Source organism: Octopus sinensis, linkage group LG14, assembly GCF_006345805.1.
Source record: "Octopus sinensis linkage group LG14, ASM634580v1, whole genome shotgun sequence".
NCBI classification, from domain to species: domain Eukaryota; kingdom Metazoa; phylum Mollusca; class Cephalopoda; order Octopoda; family Octopodidae; genus Octopus; species Octopus sinensis.
In genome coordinates this window covers 52,047,165-52,067,726 of record NC_043010.1, presented here as the reverse complement: position 1 = coordinate 52,067,726, position 20,562 = coordinate 52,047,165, and the positions used below count along the sequence as shown (strand labels likewise).

The window sequence follows — 20,562 nt, the reverse complement described above, 5'->3', positions numbered from 1 at the left end:
ACATGTTCATTGTACACACACACACGTCCATACATGAAAAACAGTCACATGCACAAACATATACACATCCTTTGTTACACACATTCATTACATACGTACATATATATATATATATATACATACATTCATATAACTCATGTATGCAGTTTCACACAAACTCATTCCCATGTGTAATGTGTGTGCGTATATGTATACTCATATACATACACATGTATGTGTATATATATATATTTATATGTATGTGTGTATGTGTATATATATATATATATACACACACACACACACACATATATATTTATATATATATACACACACATATATATGTATGTGTGTATATATATATATATATATATATACACACAAACACACGCACACACACAGTGATGATGATGCTAGTGCTGCTATTTCCCAGCATGGCTATAACTGTGAATGACTAAAGCCAATAAAAATAGTATGTACATGTGTATATATATATATATCATACATGCACATACATATGAAGATGCAATCTCTCTCTCTCTCACTCATACAGAAACAAGTTACTGACAGTTCTGATGTAGAGAAAAACAATAAATACATTACACACATCAAGACAGTTCTGAAGTTGAGGAGAAAAAAAAAAAACGAAGGAAAATAGTTTAAAAAAAAAAAAATATATATATATAAATAAAAAAAAATTTTCTGAAAACAAAATGTGAGACTTTGTGGGTACAATGTTGGTCGAGGGAGAGGGACAGAAATTGGTTGGGTGGGTGTTGTGGGGTATGTCAGTACTGTTCTATTTATATACAATACACTAGTTTAATCTGTATATATTTCTATATGTTATGCTATGGTTATTTATACATTTACCAGCCGGCATGGTGATCCTGGCACTTGGCCTCCTTGTAGTTTTATAATATATCTGTGCATGTATGTGTGTATGGACAATGTGTGTCAGTGATGTGTGTGTGTGTGTGTGTATTTGTGTTTGAATGTGTATATATTTGTGTATCTGCAAAAGAGCTGTGAGTGTTTTGCGAGAGAGAGAGAGAGATGGAGAGAGAGAGAGCTCATTGATGATACTGATTTATTACAAAAAGTAAAAAAAGTAGAATAATGCAGAGATTTGATGTTTGTCTCCATTTTATAACTTTATTTGCCTGAGATTGAAAATAAAACTAAACAGTAAGGAAAAATAAAAAACAAAGGAAAAGAAAGTAAAACAGTAGAATATGAAGAAAATAGTGATGGTCTCTGTTGGCAAATGGTTAAATATTAAAACACTCACAAAAAAGAATATATTGGTTTGCTGTGAGGAAGAAGACTAGTAAGTCAAATATTTTGAGCAGTGTTTGCCCGTCATCAATATAATTTTCTGTCTTCTCTGATGAAAGTCTCTGCTTGAAACTATCAGATCTTTTTCCTCTTATTGACAGCAAACTTAATTCATTCTGCTTTGTGCAGTGTTAATTTGATGAGAACACACTTGTAAATGTATAACAATTTATATATGCTTATAATGAATAAGAGTGAGTTTGAATGTTTGATGGATGCTTGCTTGTTCATTTGTTTTGTTTTGTTTTTTTATTCTGAATAGAAATGGTTCAATGGTTTAGTTGTTGATTTTTTTTTTCTTTTTATTATTCTTTTTAATTGTTTATATTTGTAAAATACATTTGTTTTTCTATTAATTAATTAATTAAAAAAGAGTAGAACGATTTACATTTAAAAGGAAAAGGAAAAAAAAAAAAGCGTTACCAAATTTTTTTTTTTTAAATGAAAACTTTACATTTGTTTCTTCTATTTTTTTTCTTTTCTTTTAATCCTTCCAATAAAATTAATATTTGAATAAAGAAATCTTATTTGTAAAACATTATAAAAAAAAAATACACAAATTCCAAATTTATGGGGATTGTTAAATTTTATATTAATCCATGTTGGTGTGCATAGGTAGATAGATACATTGTGTGGATGCAAGTTACATTGCTGGAAAAAGACTCCTGTATTATTAACAAGTTCTTAATTCCTGGCCGGCCTCCAATTTAACAGATCTAAATTCTGATATGTTTCATCTGTGACAATCCTGTATTTTGTTTCCGATTACATTATCTTTATTTGTTTGCCATTTGACTGTGGCCATGCTGGAGCACCACCTTGAAGGGTTTTAGTTGAATAAATCAACCCCCAGGACTTTTTTTTAAGCCTAGTACTTATTCTATCAGTCTTTTTTGTAAAAACTAAGTTATGGTAATGTAAACACACTAACACCAGTTGTCAAGTGCTGATGGGGGTACAAACATATAAAGACAGACACACATGCATACACACACACACACACACACACACACACACATATATACATATGATGGGCTTTTTTCAGTTTCGTCTACCAAATCCACTCACAAGGCTTTGGTTGGCCCGAGGCTATAGTAGAAAATGCTTGCCTTAGGTGCCACACAGCGAGACTGAACTCGGAATCATGTGAACGGGAAGCAAGCTTCTTACCACAAAGCCACTCCTGGTTTTCTTTTTTATTTTTTGATGTTAAGGCAGTAGGTTCCAGTGTGTTTTGACTGCTCTCTCTCTCTGATTGCTCAGTTAGTTAGAAATAGCAGTCATAAGTATCCTGCAGCTTGTGGGATTTTCTGAATGGTATACCAAAGTGAAAAATTACCTTGAAAGCTTTTATTAGTGTAACCCACCTGATGATAAGCCATGTCTGATGTTGAGGTTCCTTGTTTAGCCTCAGATCAGCCTTAATCAGGTAAATCTGATTGATGGTTTTCCAGCTGCAACCATCCAGCCCCCCCCTTTTTTTTTCCTTTTTTTTTTTAAGATATGGTGTATTCTTTTAAGATTGTAGAATGTGATTTGAAGGAGATTTGGCTGGTGTTTTTAGCATGTTGAATGACCCTGTAGATCAAGCATGCACAATCTTTTTTGAGAAACAAGCTGTATGGAACATGGCTCATCGAGGTAACTTTTTTCATTAGGCATGTCATTCAGAAAATCTTTCAGACCGCAGTTTGCCCATCACTGATATAGATTCTCCTTTCAATCTTTGAGTGTTTTTCTCACAAATAATTGAACAACTTGTATATTCTGTTACTACCACTGAAATGTGTGTCTAGTAGTTGTTAAGGTCATCAACTTTGTAACTACTGTACCAGGCACAGCTTTGTTTTCATTTTAGCACAACCACACAGTGGTGTCTCAAGGCCATCCAGTTTATACAATAATAAGCTTTTGAAATGTGTTTCAAAATGAAATATTTCTGAAGTTAAAGAGCAGGGAGTGTTGCTGGTTATGATATGTCAAAAGAACAACAAAAATACTTTACATAGCTTTGTGGTTTAAGAAGTTTGATTCCTAACTAAATAATTTCAGGTTCCAACCCACTGTGCAATACTTTGGGCAAGTATTTTATGCTTTAGTCCCGGGCTTTCCAATAACTTGTGAGTGAATTTAGTAAGTAGAAACTGTACAAAAACCTAATATACATACATACATACATATATATATATATGTATGTATATATTGTGGAGGCGCAATGGCCCAGTGGTTAGGGCAGCGGACTCGGGGGTTTCGATTCCCAAACCAGGCATTGTGTGTGTTTATTGAGTGGAAACACTTAAAGCTCCACAAGGCTCTGGCAGAGGATGGTGGCGACCCCTGTTGTACTCTTTCACCCCAACTTTCTCTTGCTCTCTCTTCCTGTTTCTTGAGTAACGATGCGATGGACTGGCGTCCCATACAGCTGGGGGGAACACATATGCCATGAGCCTGGCTAGGCTTGAAAAGGGTGCATAAATAAAAATATATATATAAAGGACACAACATATGTCTTTAAGTGCTGTTAATAGTTTCATATGCTTTTTTTGTGTTTCTTATTCAGTTTTATTTTAGTTTGTTACGATATGTGGTTCGTGCCTGATGAATATCTTTGAGATATTGTTCAACATATGAAACTATTGGTAGCACTTACAGACTTGTATTTGTGTCCTTTAAATAAATAATATTTATCTCTAACCATATGGGGTACTTTTTTTTTGTTGATCTTTCTATCACGGAACAGTACATTATATATAGTGTGATGGACTCTCCAATTGGTTTTGACATAAGATCCAACAACCTACACTTTCTTTGTCAGTCATAATGCCTTTCTCGAATGTAACATTTGATTCCTGACAACGATTTGCAAAGAAGCCCACATATGTTACAAGGATGAGGATTATGGGTCAGTGCAGGCGGTATATTTACAGCCACTCCTCTCCCTTTGCTTTGCCTCCATTTTGGTGTGCATAGGTAGATAGATACATTGTGTGGGTGCAAGTTACATTGCTGGAAAAAGACTCCTGTGTTATTAACAAGTTCTTAATTACTGGCCGGCCTCTAATTTAACAGATCTAAAATCTGATATGTTTCATCTGTGTCAATCCTGTATTTTGTTTCCGATTACATTATCTGTAATTGTTTGTCATTTTAATGAGGCCATGCTGGAGCACCACCTTGAAGGGTTTTACTTGATTGACACAACAATCTCCATGTGAGCTATATTGATTACTGAGATCTTACTCGTATGAATTGACCCCAGTGCTTATTTGCTATAAAACCCGGTACTTATTCTATTGGTTTCTTTTGCCGAACTACTAAGTTACAGGGATGCAAACACACCAACACTGGTTATCAAGTGGTGGTGGTGGTGTGAGTGGGGACATGCACACACACATATACAATGGGCTTCTTTCAAATCCACTCAAGATTTTGATTGGTCCAGGGCTACAGCAGATGCATAGCTGTGGTCCTATGACCAAAACAGAATAAGAAGCTATGTACTCCATGAGAAGCACATGGCTCAGTGGTTAGAGCATTGGATTTACAATCATGAGGTAGTGAGTTTGATTCCCAGAATGGGCTGTATGTTGTGTTCTTGAGCAAATTACTTTTATTTCATGTTGCTACAGTTCACTCAGCTGCAGAAATTAGTTGCGACATCACTGGTTCCAAGTGTACTGGCCCTTGTCTTTCCTTTGGATAACATCAGTAGCATGGAAACAGGAAGCTGGTATGCATGAGCAACTGCTGGTCTTCCATAAACAACCTTGCTCGGACTTGTGTTTTGGAGGGTAACCATCTAGGTGCAATCACATGGTCATTCATGACTGAAGGGAGTCTTTACCCTTTTTACTTCATGAAAAAACACACTCTAAACTGGAGCTCTGTAAATACGTAATCCCACAGCAATAACAATTGTTTCTAACAAAGCTAAGTTAGAGGCAAAGGTTAGTTGATTAACGTCAACTGCCACAGGTACCACCAGTGGTTCATTGCAAAACTTCACACAATTGTCATGCACCACTAAAGTTATATTTTCATAATTTGAGAAAATACTTTGTGATATGGCTTTGAGGATAGTTAAATATGTAATGTATAAAAGCCATCTCAATATGGCTAACCACAAAGTGGGGGTGTTACTGTAGCTTTTTAGCCCCAGGAGATCAACGTCTCCAGCTGGCTTTAGACACACTTTCTGTGCCCTTCAGGTATTTGCAAAGGGAGGCTTGCTAATAAAATATAAAAAAAAACAACACAACACAGCCTGGTCTGAGACATCAAACTCCTGATCTCACAACTGAGCCTAATGCTCTAACCACTGAGCCATGCTCCTTCATTTGCTCAATATTAAAGCTATAATGGAAGTGGCAAAGGAACATATTTTGCTTTATGAGTTCAATAAAGGCAACAACACAATGAAAAGTGTGAGGAATATTAATGCAGTATATGGGGATTGGACAATTAGTGTAAGCCAGTGTCAACAGTAGTTCCAGAAACTACAGCCTAGAAGACGAGCCTTGTCCTGGAAGATCTGTAGAGCTCAATGAGGATGTGTTGCAAACCCTGGTGAAACAACAAAATCCCATTGTAACTGTTGAGGAACTAGCAGAGAAGGTTTGATTTGGTCATTCAACCATTCATCGACACTTGTGTGCCCTCGGAAAAGTTAGCAAATTGGATCAATAGGTTCCTGAAACTTTGCCAGTCTAATCGTGCACAGAGAGTGAATGTGTGCGCTTCTTTGCTGTTACATCTCACGAATGAACCTTTTTTGGGGGACTGAATAGTAACTAGTGACAAGAAATTGGTTCTCTATAAAAATGTCGAGCACCAAAGACAATAGGTTGGGAAAGAAGAAACACCAGTACCCCAGGAAAAAGGTCTTCACCCATGCAAGGTGTTATCTGTTTGGTGGGATATGAAAGGATTAGTTTACTTAGAACTTTTAAATCCAAACCAAATGATAATGGAGATCTGCTGTGAGCAGCTTAAGTCAGTGCTAGAAGGAAAACAACCATCTTTGGTTTCAAGACAAAAGGCGTTCTTCCATCAGAATAATGCTCAGCCACATACAGCGGGGATGACATTCCAAAGGCTGGAGCAGTTTGAATGGGAAACGAAACCCTACCCACCATATTCGCTGGACATTGTCCCATCTGATTATTATTTATTCTGCAGCTTTCAAAAACAATGGATTGGAAAAAATATGAATTTTGTAGATGAGGTCAGAATAGTACTGGAGGAGTATTTTTCATCAGAGACAAGTGAATTTTGGAAGAGGGGACTTGAAAGTCTACCAGATAGATGGAAGAGCATTATAGAAAAATGAAGGGGAGTACATTTTAGATTAAAAAACTTTACTCTTTTACTTGTTTCAGTCATTTGAGTGTGGCCATGCTGGAGCACTGCCTTTAGTCGAGCAAATCAAGCCCAGGACTTATTCTTTGTAAGCCTAGTACTTATTCTATCAATCTCTTTTGCCAAACTGCTAAGTTACAGGAATGTAAAGACACCAGCGATGTTGGGAGGACAAATAGAGACACAAACATATATATACAACGGGCTTCTTTCAGTTTCCATCTACCAAATCCACTGACAAGGCTTTGGTTGGCCCGAGGCTATATATATTGGCCTCAGTAATTGACCAGTACTTATATTATTGACCCTGACAAGGCAGTGAACTGGTAGAATCATTAGCATGCTGGGTAAAATGCTTGGTGGCATTTCATGTCTTTGCATTCTGAGTTCAAATTCCACTAAGGTTGACTTTATTTTTCATTCTTTCAGGTTTGATAAAACAAGTACCAGTTGAATGGGGGGGTAATCAACTAAATCCCTCCTCCAAAATTGCTGGCCTTGTGCCAAAATTTGAAACTAAAATATTACTGATCCTGAAACAGTGAAGGCCAAAATTAGCTTCAAAGCGGGAATGTGAACAAAGATGGAGATAGTGATGTAATAGTAAAGGTGGTGGTGGTGACAGTGATGATGATACTGACACCTTTTTTGGGGAGGTTCAAACTCAATACATAACCATGATATATATTTATCATTTATTGAACAAAAAAAAAAAACTATGCAAATTGTTTTCTGTTTTTATATTTTATGTATATTATTAATATTATAATTTTTTTTAGTAACATGGAATGTATTCATGTCCATCTTTAAGGTCCTTTGGAATATTTATCACCATCATAAGAGGATCTTGTATTTTTCTGTCCTTGGTACTCTGTTGATAACAAGACGTCCATCATAGCTCAATGATGCAAACACCCAAGGGTCAGCAGTGGACCAGTCCACTCGATAGACGCTGTCTTCATGTTCTTCGTAGGTAGCAATCACTCCATCATTTACTTTCTCTCGTGTCCTACAGAACAAGAATATGAAAATAAAACAAGGGCCTGGGTACAGGGGGTGAAAATGCACCCCCCCAATTTTTTATGGAGGTGCAAAATTTAATATAGTACCCACCCCTAATTACCTTTCTCAGGCTTAAAAAATAAGAATAAAGAATTAAAAAGAACCCCCACCAAAAAAAAAAATCACTTGAAAGATATATTACTGAACTAAAGTATCCTCAGCATTAAAATTAAAATTATATATATAGGTGCAGGCATGGCTATATGGTAAGAAGCTTGCTTCCAAACTACATGGTTCCAGGTTCAGTTCCACTGGATGGCACCATGGGCAAGCGTCTTCTACTTATAGCTTCAAGTCAACTGAAGCCTTGTGAGTGAATTTGGTAGATGGAAACTGAAAGAAGTCTGTCGTGTGTTTGTGTCTATGTTTGTCCCTCCTCCATTGCTTGACAACTGATGTTGGTGTGTTTACACCCCTGTAATTTAGCAGTTCGGTGAAAGAGACCGATAGAATAAGTACCAGGCTTACAAAGAATAAGTCCAGGGGTCAATTTCTTTGACTAAAACGTGGTGCTCCAGCATGGCTACAGTCAAAATGACTGAAACAAATACAAGAATAAAGGAAAGAATATACATATATATATATATATATACTAAACTACCCATGACCTGCTGGGTCACTTGGAAAGTCTGAGTTTCCCAGCAATGGAGTTTTTTTCGTGGGTTTTCTCTTCTCCAGTTTATTTTGCATGCTTTCAACAAATGTGACATTGAAATCACGCATAAATGGCTGTGGCCATGCTGGAGTACCACCTTTAGTCGAGCAAATTGACCCCGGGACCACACAGCCACTCCTACGCCTATGGTCAGCTAGTCCGTATACTTGTACATATTTTATTGACATCCATCTCGGAAGAATGAAAAGCAAAATCAACTCAAGTACCATCAGTTTGCTTTATCACAAACTACATAAAATTAAATACACACACACACTGACACATATAAACATATACTCTTTACCTTTTTACTTGTTTCAGTGATTTTGACTGCAGCCATGATGGAGCACTGCCTTTAGTCGAGCAAATCGACCCCAGGACTTATTCTATTGGTCTCTTTTGCCGAACCACTAAGTTATGGGGACATAAACACACCAGCATCGGTTGTCAAACGATGTTGGGGGCACAAACACAGACACACACACATACATATATACGGTGAGCTTCTTTCAGTTTCCGTCTGCCAAATCTACTCACAAGGCTTTGGTTGGCCCGAGGCTATAGCAGAAGGCACTTGCCCAAGGTGCCACGCAGTGGGACCGAACCCGGAACCATGTGGTTCGTAAGCAAGCTACTTACCACACCAATACATATACACGTACTTTCTTCCTTCCTTCCTTCCTTCCTTTCTCTTTTCCCTAGAAGAGGAACAAAATAAGAAGGAATTGAATACTTACACTTCTTTGCCTTCGTTGTCACTGTTGTCCTCACTTTCGACCAAATAACCGAAAGGTTCGGAGGAAAGGGACACAATGTTGTTCAGGATGACTCTGCTGTCGCTACTAGAAGAGAGGACTAACTGGTCATGGAAATGGTTGTAACGTACCGACCACACCCTATTACAGAGAGAAAGAAAAAAAATTATAAAAAAAGACAAAAAGTAGAGATGTGAATTATATGCACAGTGCAGGTGGCACGTAAAAAGCACCCACTACACTCACGGAGTGGTTGGCATTAGGAAGGGCATCCAGCTGTAGAAACATTGCCAGATAAGACTGGAGCCTGGTGCAGCCTTCTGGCTTCACAGATCCCAGTTGAACCGTCCAACCCATGCTAGCATGGAGAACGGACGTTAAACGATGATGATGATGTGTGGCTTTATAGGCACAGGCATGGCTAAGTGGTAAGAGCTTGCTTCCAAACTTCATGGTTCTGAGTTCAGCCCCACTATGTGGCGCCTTGGACAAGTGTCTTATATTGGGTTTTCCGAAAAGTTTGTGCCGATTTTTAAAGGAAAGAGAAAGGTCAATAAATACTTGCCATTACGTTTTTAATCAACCAAATATGAACCATTTTGTTGCACAATGCGTCTCCATCTTTCCTTTACCTTGAAAATACCCTCTTCCCAGATTTGAGGTGGTTTTATAACAAAGAATTCATCAAGGTATCTTTTTACATCATTCAAGGAATTGAAATTTTTACCATTAAGACTATTCTGCAGAGACCTGAATAAGTGGAAATCCGAAGGAACAATGTCTGGTGAATATGGAGGGTGGGGCATCCCAGCCAAGCTGCAGAAATTTTTGTCTGGTTCCCAAAGTATCAAGTGCCGAAAATGAACTTTCTTATCTTCCATTTTAAAGGGTTACAGAATTAACACAGGTTATAGGAACATAAACCTTTTACGATGAAAAGATAGCTTAAACTGTGCTCTAAATGGAGGTGTAGTCAAATCCTATTTTATGGACTCAACCATATTCTAAAATAAGTTGAAAGGTAAGCTACTATAAATCAGCATGAACTTTCCGGACAACCCAATACTATAACCTCAGGCTGAACAAAGTACCGGGGTTGATTCATTCAATGAAAACAAGTTTTCATGGCGGTGCCCCAGCATGGCCACAGTCTAATGACTGATTGATCCTCTTTACATTGTACATAGTCTAGTCTTGATTTGTCCTGGATTGTTACTAGAGAGGGTATGTAGCTTGGAGATCAAGGAGTCTCTCTAGGTTGAGCAGCTGCTTCTCTGCATTGAGAGGTCACAACTCTGGTACTACAGACATGTGACAGGAATGAATTGCAAGATGGATTCTTCAAGTAAGCCAACTGGCAGGAGACCTTGAAGTGGCCCGAAAATGGGACAGCTGAATAATATCCATAATCTCAGTTGGTCATGCTTAGGAATCCAGTCACAAAGTGTAATGATGTTTGCTTTTAACAGGACCCTATGGAGGAGGAGGCCTGAGGACCCCCACCCCCATGACCTCCAAGAAAAGATGGATGGATGGAATGAAGAATATTTTTTCTATCTTTTTTGGAAGAATCTTTGTTGTTTGTTTAAATGAAAAAAGTTTATGATTGACAATAAGGTACAAAATGGTAGAAACGTTCAAGAGACAGCTGCTTACCAATGAGAATGGTCAGTTAGAATCTTCAGTGGACTATTAGAGTTTCGAACATCCCAGAACTTGACCTTGCAGTCATCTCCACAACTGACAAAACAGTACTGCTTATTAGGGTTGAAATCCAAGTCTCGGACTAGCTGACCATGAGCATTTTCAATAACATACACTTGTCTGGAAAATAAGACAACCAAATAACAGGACATACAGAGAAGTCATTTCCACATTCAAATGCACCGTAAATCCTCGAGTATAATCCGCATTTTTTTCAAAATCCCTAGAGTGTATTATACACGAGGCTAAAAATGAAAATTATTTTCTAAGCAATGTCCAAGTCTCTATTTGCTGTCCGGCAATGTTTATTCAGACGCATGTTGTGATGTCGGGTGCGAAAATACCTTAAGGTAAGCCTGAAAACAATGAAGTCATAAAAGAATCATTCATAACTTGCAGTAAGCAACATTTATTAAACATTACTGTTATTTCTTTATTTTCTGCAAACAAAATGCACAAGAAAGCTACACGTTTGCATTATATTATATATACACTCACGGAGTGGTTGGCGTTAGGAAGGGCATCCAGCTGTAAAAACATTGCCAGATAAGACTGGAGCCTGGTGCAGCCTTCTGGCTTCCCAGATCCCCCGTCGAACCGTCCAACCCATGCTAGCATGGAGAACGGACGTTAAACGATGATGATGATGATGATGATACAATAATAATAAAGGACGTTACCATATACATTTTTACAAACCAAGGACGTTATATAGACCTTGACTCGAGTTAGAGAAGGGGTGCGTATTATACATGAGGTTTAGGTTTTTCAGAGGTACAGCCCCCTAAAAATCCCCTGCGTAATATACTCAAGGGCGGACTATACTCGAGGATTTAAGGTATACAAGTATATGTGTGTGTTTGTTTGTGTTTTGTGTTTATCCACAACCACCACTTGATAACTGGTGTTGTTTGGTTTATGTCCCTGTAACTTAACAGTTCAGCAAGAGATCAACAAAATAAGCACCAGACTGAAAAAAAAAAATACTGGGGTTCATTCGTTTGACTAACCTCTTCAAGGTATTGCCCCAGCATGGCCACAGTCTAGTGACTGAAACAAGCATAAATGATAAAGATACAACAGGCTTCTCTTTTATCTTTTCTTTTACTTGTTTCAGTCACTGGACTGTGCCATGCTGGGGCAGTATCTTGAAGAGTTTAGCCAAACAAACTGAGTCCAGTACTTATTTTTAAAGCCTGGTATTTATTCTATCAATCACTTTTGCTGAACTGCTAAGTTATGTCGAGTACAAACATAAGCATATGCCCTTCTATTTGTGACTAAAAAGTTAAAAAAATATTCGGTTCAATAAACATGGTGATAGAATTATAGAAATTCAGGAACCTTAGGAATTGTACCAGAATTCTAAGAAGATATTTCTAGTTAGTCTTGGCTCCTGATCAAACAGATGCTAGAATCAAACACATCTTAGCCATGTTAATTCTGACATTTTTTTCAGATAAAAATGTAACTACGAATAATTATCTAACATGAACTTTAGTTTTTAGAGTTGTAGGGTGTGATTTCAGAGAGATTTAGCTATTATTTCTAGGTAGGAGAGTCCAGTTTGCTGGACATTGTTGTGGAGCTGAAAAAGAAGTAATTTCTACTCTTCTCCTCTGGAAGCCATCTACTCGCAATACCAGAGGGCGCACACTCTCCTACCCTGATGTAATCTCCAGGGATTCAGGCATCCAGCAACAGGACCTCCGTAATGCTATGATGGACCGTGAAGTCTGGCGTAGCATGGTAAATTCCATTGTCTTGACCACGGTCGAACAATGATGATGATGATTGTATGGCCTCATAGAGGCTTTTCCATACCAGAATGAATGATTGTGAGCAGCTGTTTGGACACTGACGTGGCTAACTGGATACTGAATCTGTTTTGGCATTAGAGTCATACATGTGCAGAAATATAGATATACAGATGGAGAGAGTGAGATATGAGGAAAGGTAGAGTGGGGGAGAGACAGAGACTTGACACATATATACAAACATAGCTAGATGCTCACTTACACAAGTAGAGAACGAGAGGAAGAATAAGAGAAACAGTATGAATACATACAAACATAAATAGAAGATCACACAAATAAACAAAGAGAGGAAGAGAAAGGAGAGAGAAAAAAGAGAGAAAAGGAAGACAGAAAAAAGGGAGAGTGACACAAACATTAAAATGTCTGATGTCAAATAAGTCAGCATCGAATCACTGACACCAAAAAGTTAGCACCAAAATAGCTTGCCAAAAAAGCCATCTCATGCCTTCCCCATACATTCATAAAATGATCCTATAAAAAAACAGAATATATAGAAACTACAAACATTCAGAATAAGACTTCTGATAGAAGTATACACAAAGCAAAAAGAATTTGTTACTAACTTCATTGATCGTAAGTCCCATCCCCGAATTGTGGTATCATTGGCTGTGGCAACCTGAGAGCATTTGTGATGCGGATTCCATTTAGCTGCAGTCATCTTTGGTTGGCCTCTTGCTTCTATAGAGGCTGAACTAAAAATCTACAACCAAAACAATAGCAATTTATATTTATATAATGAATGGGAAATCAAAGTAGTACATACATATTGTACAGCATAATTATGAAGCTTACCAAGATGGTGAGCTGGCAGCAGAGCCAAATTAAGATCTATAAAGGCCTAAACACTTAAAGCATTTTGGTGCCTCCATATATATATTTTTTTTCCTGTCTTTAATCCTCCAACGCGGAGTATAGGCCACTTATAGTTGAATTCCATGTCGCATAATTTTCCGCTTCTGTATTTATACTCTGCCATGAATGTCCCCCCTTTATCTAGTTCCTATTATGTTGATCTCCACCAAGAGTTCTTAGGCTTACCTCTCCTTCTATATCCATCCGGTTTCCAATGTAAAGCATTTTTCATTACATTCGGTACATGACTGTGGCCATGCCAGGGCACCGCCTGTAGTCGAGCAAATCGACCCCAGGACTTATTCTTTGTAAGCCTAGTACTTATTCTATTGGTCTCTTTTGCCAAACTGCTAAGTTACAGGGATGTAAACACACCAGCATCGGTTGTCAAGCGATGTTGGGGGGACAAACACACAGACACGCAAACATATACACACATGTACACACACATATATATATATATATATATACACATACATATATACGACAGGCTTCTTTCAGCTTCCATCTACCGAATTCACTCATAAGGCTTTGGTCGACCCGAGTCTATAGTAGAAGACACTCGCCCAAGGTGCCACGCAGTGGGACTGAACTTGGAACCATGTGGTAAGTAAGCAAGCTACTTACCACACAGCCACTCCTACGCCTATGCATGTTTTAATTAGAAAAAAAAATTTTTGCTTACCGATTACAAAATTCTCAAAATATTTAGTATTTGGTAATCGTGTGTATTTTAGTTGCGATGATGAAAGAATCAAAAAGCAAACAGGTAATCAACAAAACAAATATAAGAAAACACAAATAAATGCAAGTTCACCTTTGCAGAAGCAGAGGCCACATCGAGATCCCAGAGCAGAATATGGTTATCAGCTAATCCTAGTAGAGTATTTTCTTCTCCAGTGGGGTGCCATAGTAGACTGTAAGAAAATGAAAAATGACAGATGTAAAGTCAGCTTGTAAGATATTGATAGATTCAAAGCCATGTGAATATAACAGTATTTGGGACAGTTGTGATACATAGAGGTGGCTTCCTATAGGGTAAAGACCCTCTTTTGGATTGTATGTAGAAGTTCCCCTCCGAGGTTCAAGTCTGGGCAAGATTGTTTCTGGAAGACCAGCTGTCGCCCATGTATATTAGCCTCTCCTCTCCATGCCACCAATGGTATCCAAGGGAAAGGCAAAGCTTGGTATCAGTGGTGTCGCAACTCATTTTTGCAGCTGAGTGAACTGGAACAATGTGAGATAAAGTATCTTGCTCAAGAACACAACACACAGCCCAGTCTGGGAATCGAACTTACTACCTCGTGATTGTAAGCCTGACGTTCTAACCACTGAGCCATGCACCTTCACTCTACAGAAGATATGAACACTTAAGTGGTTAGGGAGGATTAGAAATACACGGAGGAAATATAAATAAATATATGCTGTATAGAAACAGATGAGGAGGATGTGAAGGTGCATGGTTTAGTGATTAGAGGATTCGGTTCATGATCATGGGGTTGTGAGTTCAATTCCTGGTGGCATGTCGTGTCCTTGAGAAATACACTGATAGAATAAGTACTAAGCTTACAAAGAAAAGTCCTGGGGTCGATTTGCTTGACTAAAGGCGGTGCTCCAGCATGGCCGCAGTCAAATGACTGAAACAAGTAATAGAGTAAAAGAGTAGAGTAAAGAGTATCAGACAAAGTTGTATAAAAAAGATCTTTGGTAATAAATCAAAATTTGGGCACTAATGAGTTAAGGGTACATATAGTTATTTATTGCCCACAGAGGGCTAAACATAGAGGGGACAAACAAGAACAGACAAAGGGATGAAGTCAATTACATCGACCCCAGTGCATAACTGGTACTTATTTAATCGACCCCGAAAAGATGAAAGGCAAAGTCGACCTCGGTGGGATTTGAACTCAGAACGTAACGGCAGACAAAATACCGCTAAATATTTCGCCTGGTGTGCTAACGATTCTGCCAGCTCGCCACCCTAGTTAAGGGTACATATGTCTGTGGAGTGCTCAGCTACTTGCACATTAATTTTACTAGCAGGCTGTTCTGTTGATCAGATCAACTAGAACACTTGTTGTTATAAGTGACAGAGTGCCAAGTTTTCTTTTTATAGTGGATCATAGAAATGCATATAGAATATAGAAGCACAAACATGTGGAAACACAGATACGTCTGTCATCCTCTGCCTCATCGTCATTATTTAACATCTGTTTTCCATGCTGGTATGAATTAAGAAGTTTGCTTTCTAACCACAATTCTGGGTTCAGTTCCACTGCATTGCACCTTGGGTAAATGCTTTTCACTACAGCTCTGGGCTGACCAAAACCCTGTAAGTGGATTTGGTAGACAGAAACTGAAAGAAGTTCACTGTATGTATGTATGTCAGTGTGTGTATGTGCGTGCAAATGAGTGAGTGTTTATGTGTCTCCTTGTCTTGATATCACATAACTGTACATACACACACACACGTGTGTGTATGTGTGTGTGTGTATCCATATATATATATATATATATATATAGTTAATCCAAACATGAAAGCACAAAAAAACACAACACGAGGACGTGGAACAAATATAGTATTATTGGACGCTCAGGAAAGAAGGAGGGTTTAACGTTTTGAGCGGAGCTCTTCGTTGGAAACATAGGAGAAGGAAAGATCCAGAGAAGGGAAGACAGAGGAAAAAAAATCGCCAACGGTACACATGCAGTACACATATATATATTAAGGCAGTGAGCTGGCAGAAACGTTAGCACGCCAGGCGAAATGCTTAGCCGTATTTCATCAGCCACTACGTTCTGGGTTAAAATCCCGCTGAGGTCACCTTTGCCTTCATCCGTTCAGGGTCGATTAAATAAGTACCAGTTATGCACTGGGGTCGATATAATCGACTTAATCCATTTGTCTGTCCTTGTTTGTCCCCTCTGTATGTAGGCCCTTGTGAGCAGTAAAGAAATCATATATATATATATATATATATATATATGAATGCATCCGTGTGTATATATATATATATATGTAAGTGTGATTGTGTGTGTTTGTGTTTATGACATCACATGATAGTTGTAAGTGAGCCTCACTGTCATACAAGCCATGTTGTTTACTTCCAATCTTCCGTGAAAAACATGTCTACCTTTGGAGAATTGTCTGGAAATAGGTAAAAGTTAGTGACAAGAAGGGCACCATCATCATTGTTTAACGTCCGCTTTCCATGCTAGCATGGGTTGGACGATTTTGACTGAGGGCTGGCGAACCAGATGGCTGCACCAGGCTCCAATCTTGATCTGGCAGAGTTTCTACAGCTGGATGCCCTTCCTAACACCAACCACTCCAAAAGTGTAGTGGGCGCTTTTTACGTGCCAGCGGCACAGGGGTCAGTCAAGCGGTACTGGCAACGACCTCGCTTGAATCATTTTACACGTGCCAGTGAAGCAACATTGGTAACAATCACGCTCGAATGGTGCCCTTTTACGTGCCATGGGTACAGAAGCCAGTTGGTTGCTCTGGCAACGATCACACTCGGATTTTCACCCTACTAGCACATCTGGCTGAAAAAAAAACATCTGCATCAACAAATTCCACCTGACCTGTGCAACCATAGAAATATGGATGTTAAATGATGATGACAATGATGACAGTGATGATAGTCGAAGTGTTTTATAACTAACAACATAGCTATTTGCACTGTTAGATGATGAAAATGTCAGCTTACCACTTGATTTCACCATATTCAGAAAAGTCAAGAGGACACAATAATTTAAGTGGTCGATGGCTGTTAGAGGGTTCCTCAGTAAAATTGTCATTTAAATTGGTTGGTAGCCTCCATAAAGCAGCCTGGACTTCAATCTTTGAGTCAACATCTAAAAATACAAATGAAATATTATTATTAAGGTCAAAATTATTATTTTATCATCATTATTATTATTTAGGCCGTTTGCCAGCCCCGTCTGGCACCTGTGCGGGTGGCACGTAAAAAGCACCCACTACACTCATGGAGTGGATGGCGTTAGGAAAGGGCATCCAGCCGTAGAAACACTGCCAGATCAGACAGGGCCTGATGCAGCCTTCTGGCTTCCCAGACCCCAGTTGAACCGTCCAACCCATGCTAGCATGGAAAGCAGACGCTAAATGATGATGATGATGATGATGATGATGAGGCAGCAAACTGTCAGAATTGAATTCTTAGCACAGCAGACAAAATGCTTTGGGATTTCTTCGGAGTTCAAATTTTGCTGAGGTCGGCTTTGCTTTTCAATCTTATGGGGTTAATGAAATAAGTACCAGTTGAGTACTGGGGTCAATATAATCGACTAGCCTCCCCCCTCCACCAAAATTTCAGGCCTTGTACCAATAGTAGAAAGGATTATCATTGTTATTATTTTTAATTCAGGTTTTGTTGGAACTCCTGGAGCCTTGCATGCATAGCAGGATTGCTACCTCCAGCCTATGGTATCTGTTCTTTTCAACTATCTAGAACTTTCCTGATTATTCTGACCATGCCAAGGAAGCAAACCTTTTCAAACAGTTCTACTGGACACTCTACCCTAGTTTCCTTTATATTTCTCTTGATGCCTTCTGACGCTGTCCCCAAGGACCCAACAATAATTCGCATTATCTTCACCTTCATCATTTTCCATAGTCAGGCCTATTTCATGTTTAAGAGGATATAGCTATTTTCTTTTGCTGTCCTTCTTGACTATTCATATGTATGTATGTGTGTGTGTGTGTGTGTGTTTGTCTTCCCCACCATTGCTTGACAACCATTGTTGGTGTGTTTACATCCCCATAACTTAGTGGTGTGGTCAAAGAGACCGATAGAATAAATACCAGGCTTACAAAGAATAAGTCCTGGGGTTGAATTGCTCGACTAAAGGTGGTGTTCCAGCATGGCCACAGTCAGATGACTGAAACATAATAAAAGAATAAAAGAATAGGAATCTTAATGTCCAAAAGTATCTGAATTCCATATTTCCTTTCCCTTATTTCCTTTCCTTTATTTTTTTTTCTCTCTCTGTCTCTCCCTGATACTAAATTGAATGAAATTAGACTTACGTTTGTTGTAACAAGTGGCAAGAATATCTTTATCCAATGTCGATGCACTGATGTACCAGATTTCTCCCTCTTGGTGCAGGAATACATTTTTGTTGATTGAATTGTATTCATCATCAAAATGAATATGATGGACCTAGAAGAGAAAAACGAGAGAGAAAACAAAGTATAGTGAGAGTTATTTTAGGACAGCACTATTGTAATAATATTAATCACTTGTATCTTTTATACAGCAATAAACCTGAAAAAAACGAATACAACACAAACCAGTATAAAGGAAAGAAGCATGCAGCCAAATGAAGGGTACTCACTTGGTTTTCAGCTCGTAGACTTTGTGTTCCAACGAGAAAGCGTATGTTTTCTGTGTCACCCACTTGCGCAGTTAGGGCCCGAGCCTGAAAGATAAATAACAGTAGTGTTGAGGGTCCACAAGAAATAATACATGGCTGTATATTTGATCATATATGGGTGAAGACACATGGCCCAATGGTTAAAGCATTGGGCTCACAGTCATGAGGTAGTGAGTTTGATTCCTGGACCAGGCTCTGCTGTGTATTGTGTTCTTGAGCAAGACACTCTATTTCACATTGCTCCAGTTAATTCAGCTGTAGAAATGAACTGCAGCATCACTGGTGCCAAGCTGTATCGGCCTTTGACTTTCCCTTGGATAACATCAATGACATGGAGAGTAGGAGGCTGATATGCACAGACAACTGCTGGTCTTCCATAAACAACCTTGCCCAGATTTGTGCCTCAGAGGAGAACTTTCTAGGTGCAATTTCATGGTCATTCTTGACAAAAACAAGGTCTTTTTTATTTGATCATCATCAACAGGTGGTAGGCCCAATCTACTGTCTATGTTTAGCACCTCCACCTGATGCTTGGATGCTTTTAGCAGTGTTTACTGTGTTGCAAGCATCTGGACCAGATCACCACTCTAGTTCCCTCCTCACCCATACTTTACCTGCAATCACTGGTTGGAGAAATTCAATATGTGCATTGACCACATTAGTTTCACAAGTCAATGGTTTGGTGGGTGAAAAGGTTATGGGCTCTGCTTCTCCTACTCTGGAATTAAGCATACACTAAGATCATACAAGAAGCACAGTTTATAGTTGATGTCTGCTCCAACTAACAACTAATAAATAGTAACAACAATAGTTTAAAGGAGGAAAAAGGTGGTGGGGAAGAAAGAAATATTGGAGAGTACAAGAAGTAAGAGAAAACATCCCAGATGGAATGGCAGTGGAGAGAGAGAAGGGTAAGGAAGAACAGGGATGGATAGAGCAAGAGAAAGAAAGGCCAGATGGCATCCTAGAGATATAAATATAAGGGCAGACGTGAGATAGAGGTAAGAGGTAACCTGGAAGAAAGTGTCTTGTGAATGACGAAGAGATATGAGCCTTGGAGGACAAAATGTAAGATGATGAGGCATGAAGGTGCATATAGGCGCAGGAGTGTCTGTGTGGTAAGTAGCTTGCTTCCGAACCACTTGGTTCTGGGTTCAGTCCCACTGCGTGGCACCTTGGGCAAGTGTCTTCTACTATAGCCTCAGGCCAACCAAAGCCTTGTGAGTGGATTTGGTAGATGGAAACTGAAAGAAGCCTGTCGTGTATATATATATATATATATATATGTGTGTGTGGTGTGTGTGTGTGTGTGTGTATATATATATATATATGTATGAGTGTGTATATGTTTGTGTGTGTGCTTCCCAACATCGCTTAACATCGATGCTGGTGTGTTTACGTCCCCCGTAACTTAGCGGTTCGGCAAAAGAGACTGATAGAATAAGTACTAGGCTTACAAAGAATAAGTCCTGGGGTCAATTTACTCGACTAAAGGCGGTGCTCCAGCATGGCCGCAGTCAAAATTACTGAAACGAATAAAAGAATTGTGGAGAGCAGCATATATATATATACGTGTGCGTGTTACAGTATATTGATTACTACCCTCATGTTATGGTATGTTTTTTCATGGATGGGAAGGTCT

General features: G+C 38.7%; 1 protein-coding gene and 1 long non-coding RNA gene across 3 annotated transcripts in view; one reads left to right on the top strand and one right to left on the bottom strand.

Annotated features, from left to right (window-relative positions):
- The first annotated feature begins 1,872 nt into the window (after nucleotides 1-1,872).
- Nucleotides 1,873-4,410, top strand: LOC118766006. The gene is made up of 2 exons (XR_005001929.1): nucleotides 1,873-1,932; nucleotides 4,288-4,410. It is a non-coding gene; the product is annotated as an uncharacterized LOC118766006 (long non-coding RNA).
- A 2,990-nt stretch (nucleotides 4,411-7,400) lies between these two features.
- Nucleotides 7,401-20,562, bottom strand: part of LOC115219042 (EARP and GARP complex-interacting protein 1) — a 29,720-nt gene continuing 16,558 nt past the window's right edge. For both annotated transcript variants that reach the window (XM_036509037.1, XM_029789090.2), the window contains exons 2-9: nucleotides 18,882-18,965; nucleotides 18,574-18,706; nucleotides 17,234-17,381; nucleotides 14,338-14,437; nucleotides 13,232-13,368; nucleotides 10,804-10,971; nucleotides 9,130-9,288; nucleotides 7,401-7,684 (exon numbers count right to left, since the gene is read on the bottom strand). In XM_036509037.1, coding sequence (XP_036364930.1) covers nucleotides 7,510-7,684; nucleotides 9,130-9,288; nucleotides 10,804-10,971; nucleotides 13,232-13,368; nucleotides 14,338-14,437; nucleotides 17,234-17,381; nucleotides 18,574-18,706; nucleotides 18,882-18,965 — 1,104 coding nt within the window. In that variant the 3' untranslated portion in view covers nucleotides 7,401-7,509. The remainder of the gene's footprint in view (nucleotides 7,685-9,129; nucleotides 9,289-10,803; nucleotides 10,972-13,231; nucleotides 13,369-14,337; nucleotides 14,438-17,233; nucleotides 17,382-18,573; nucleotides 18,707-18,881; nucleotides 18,966-20,562) is intronic.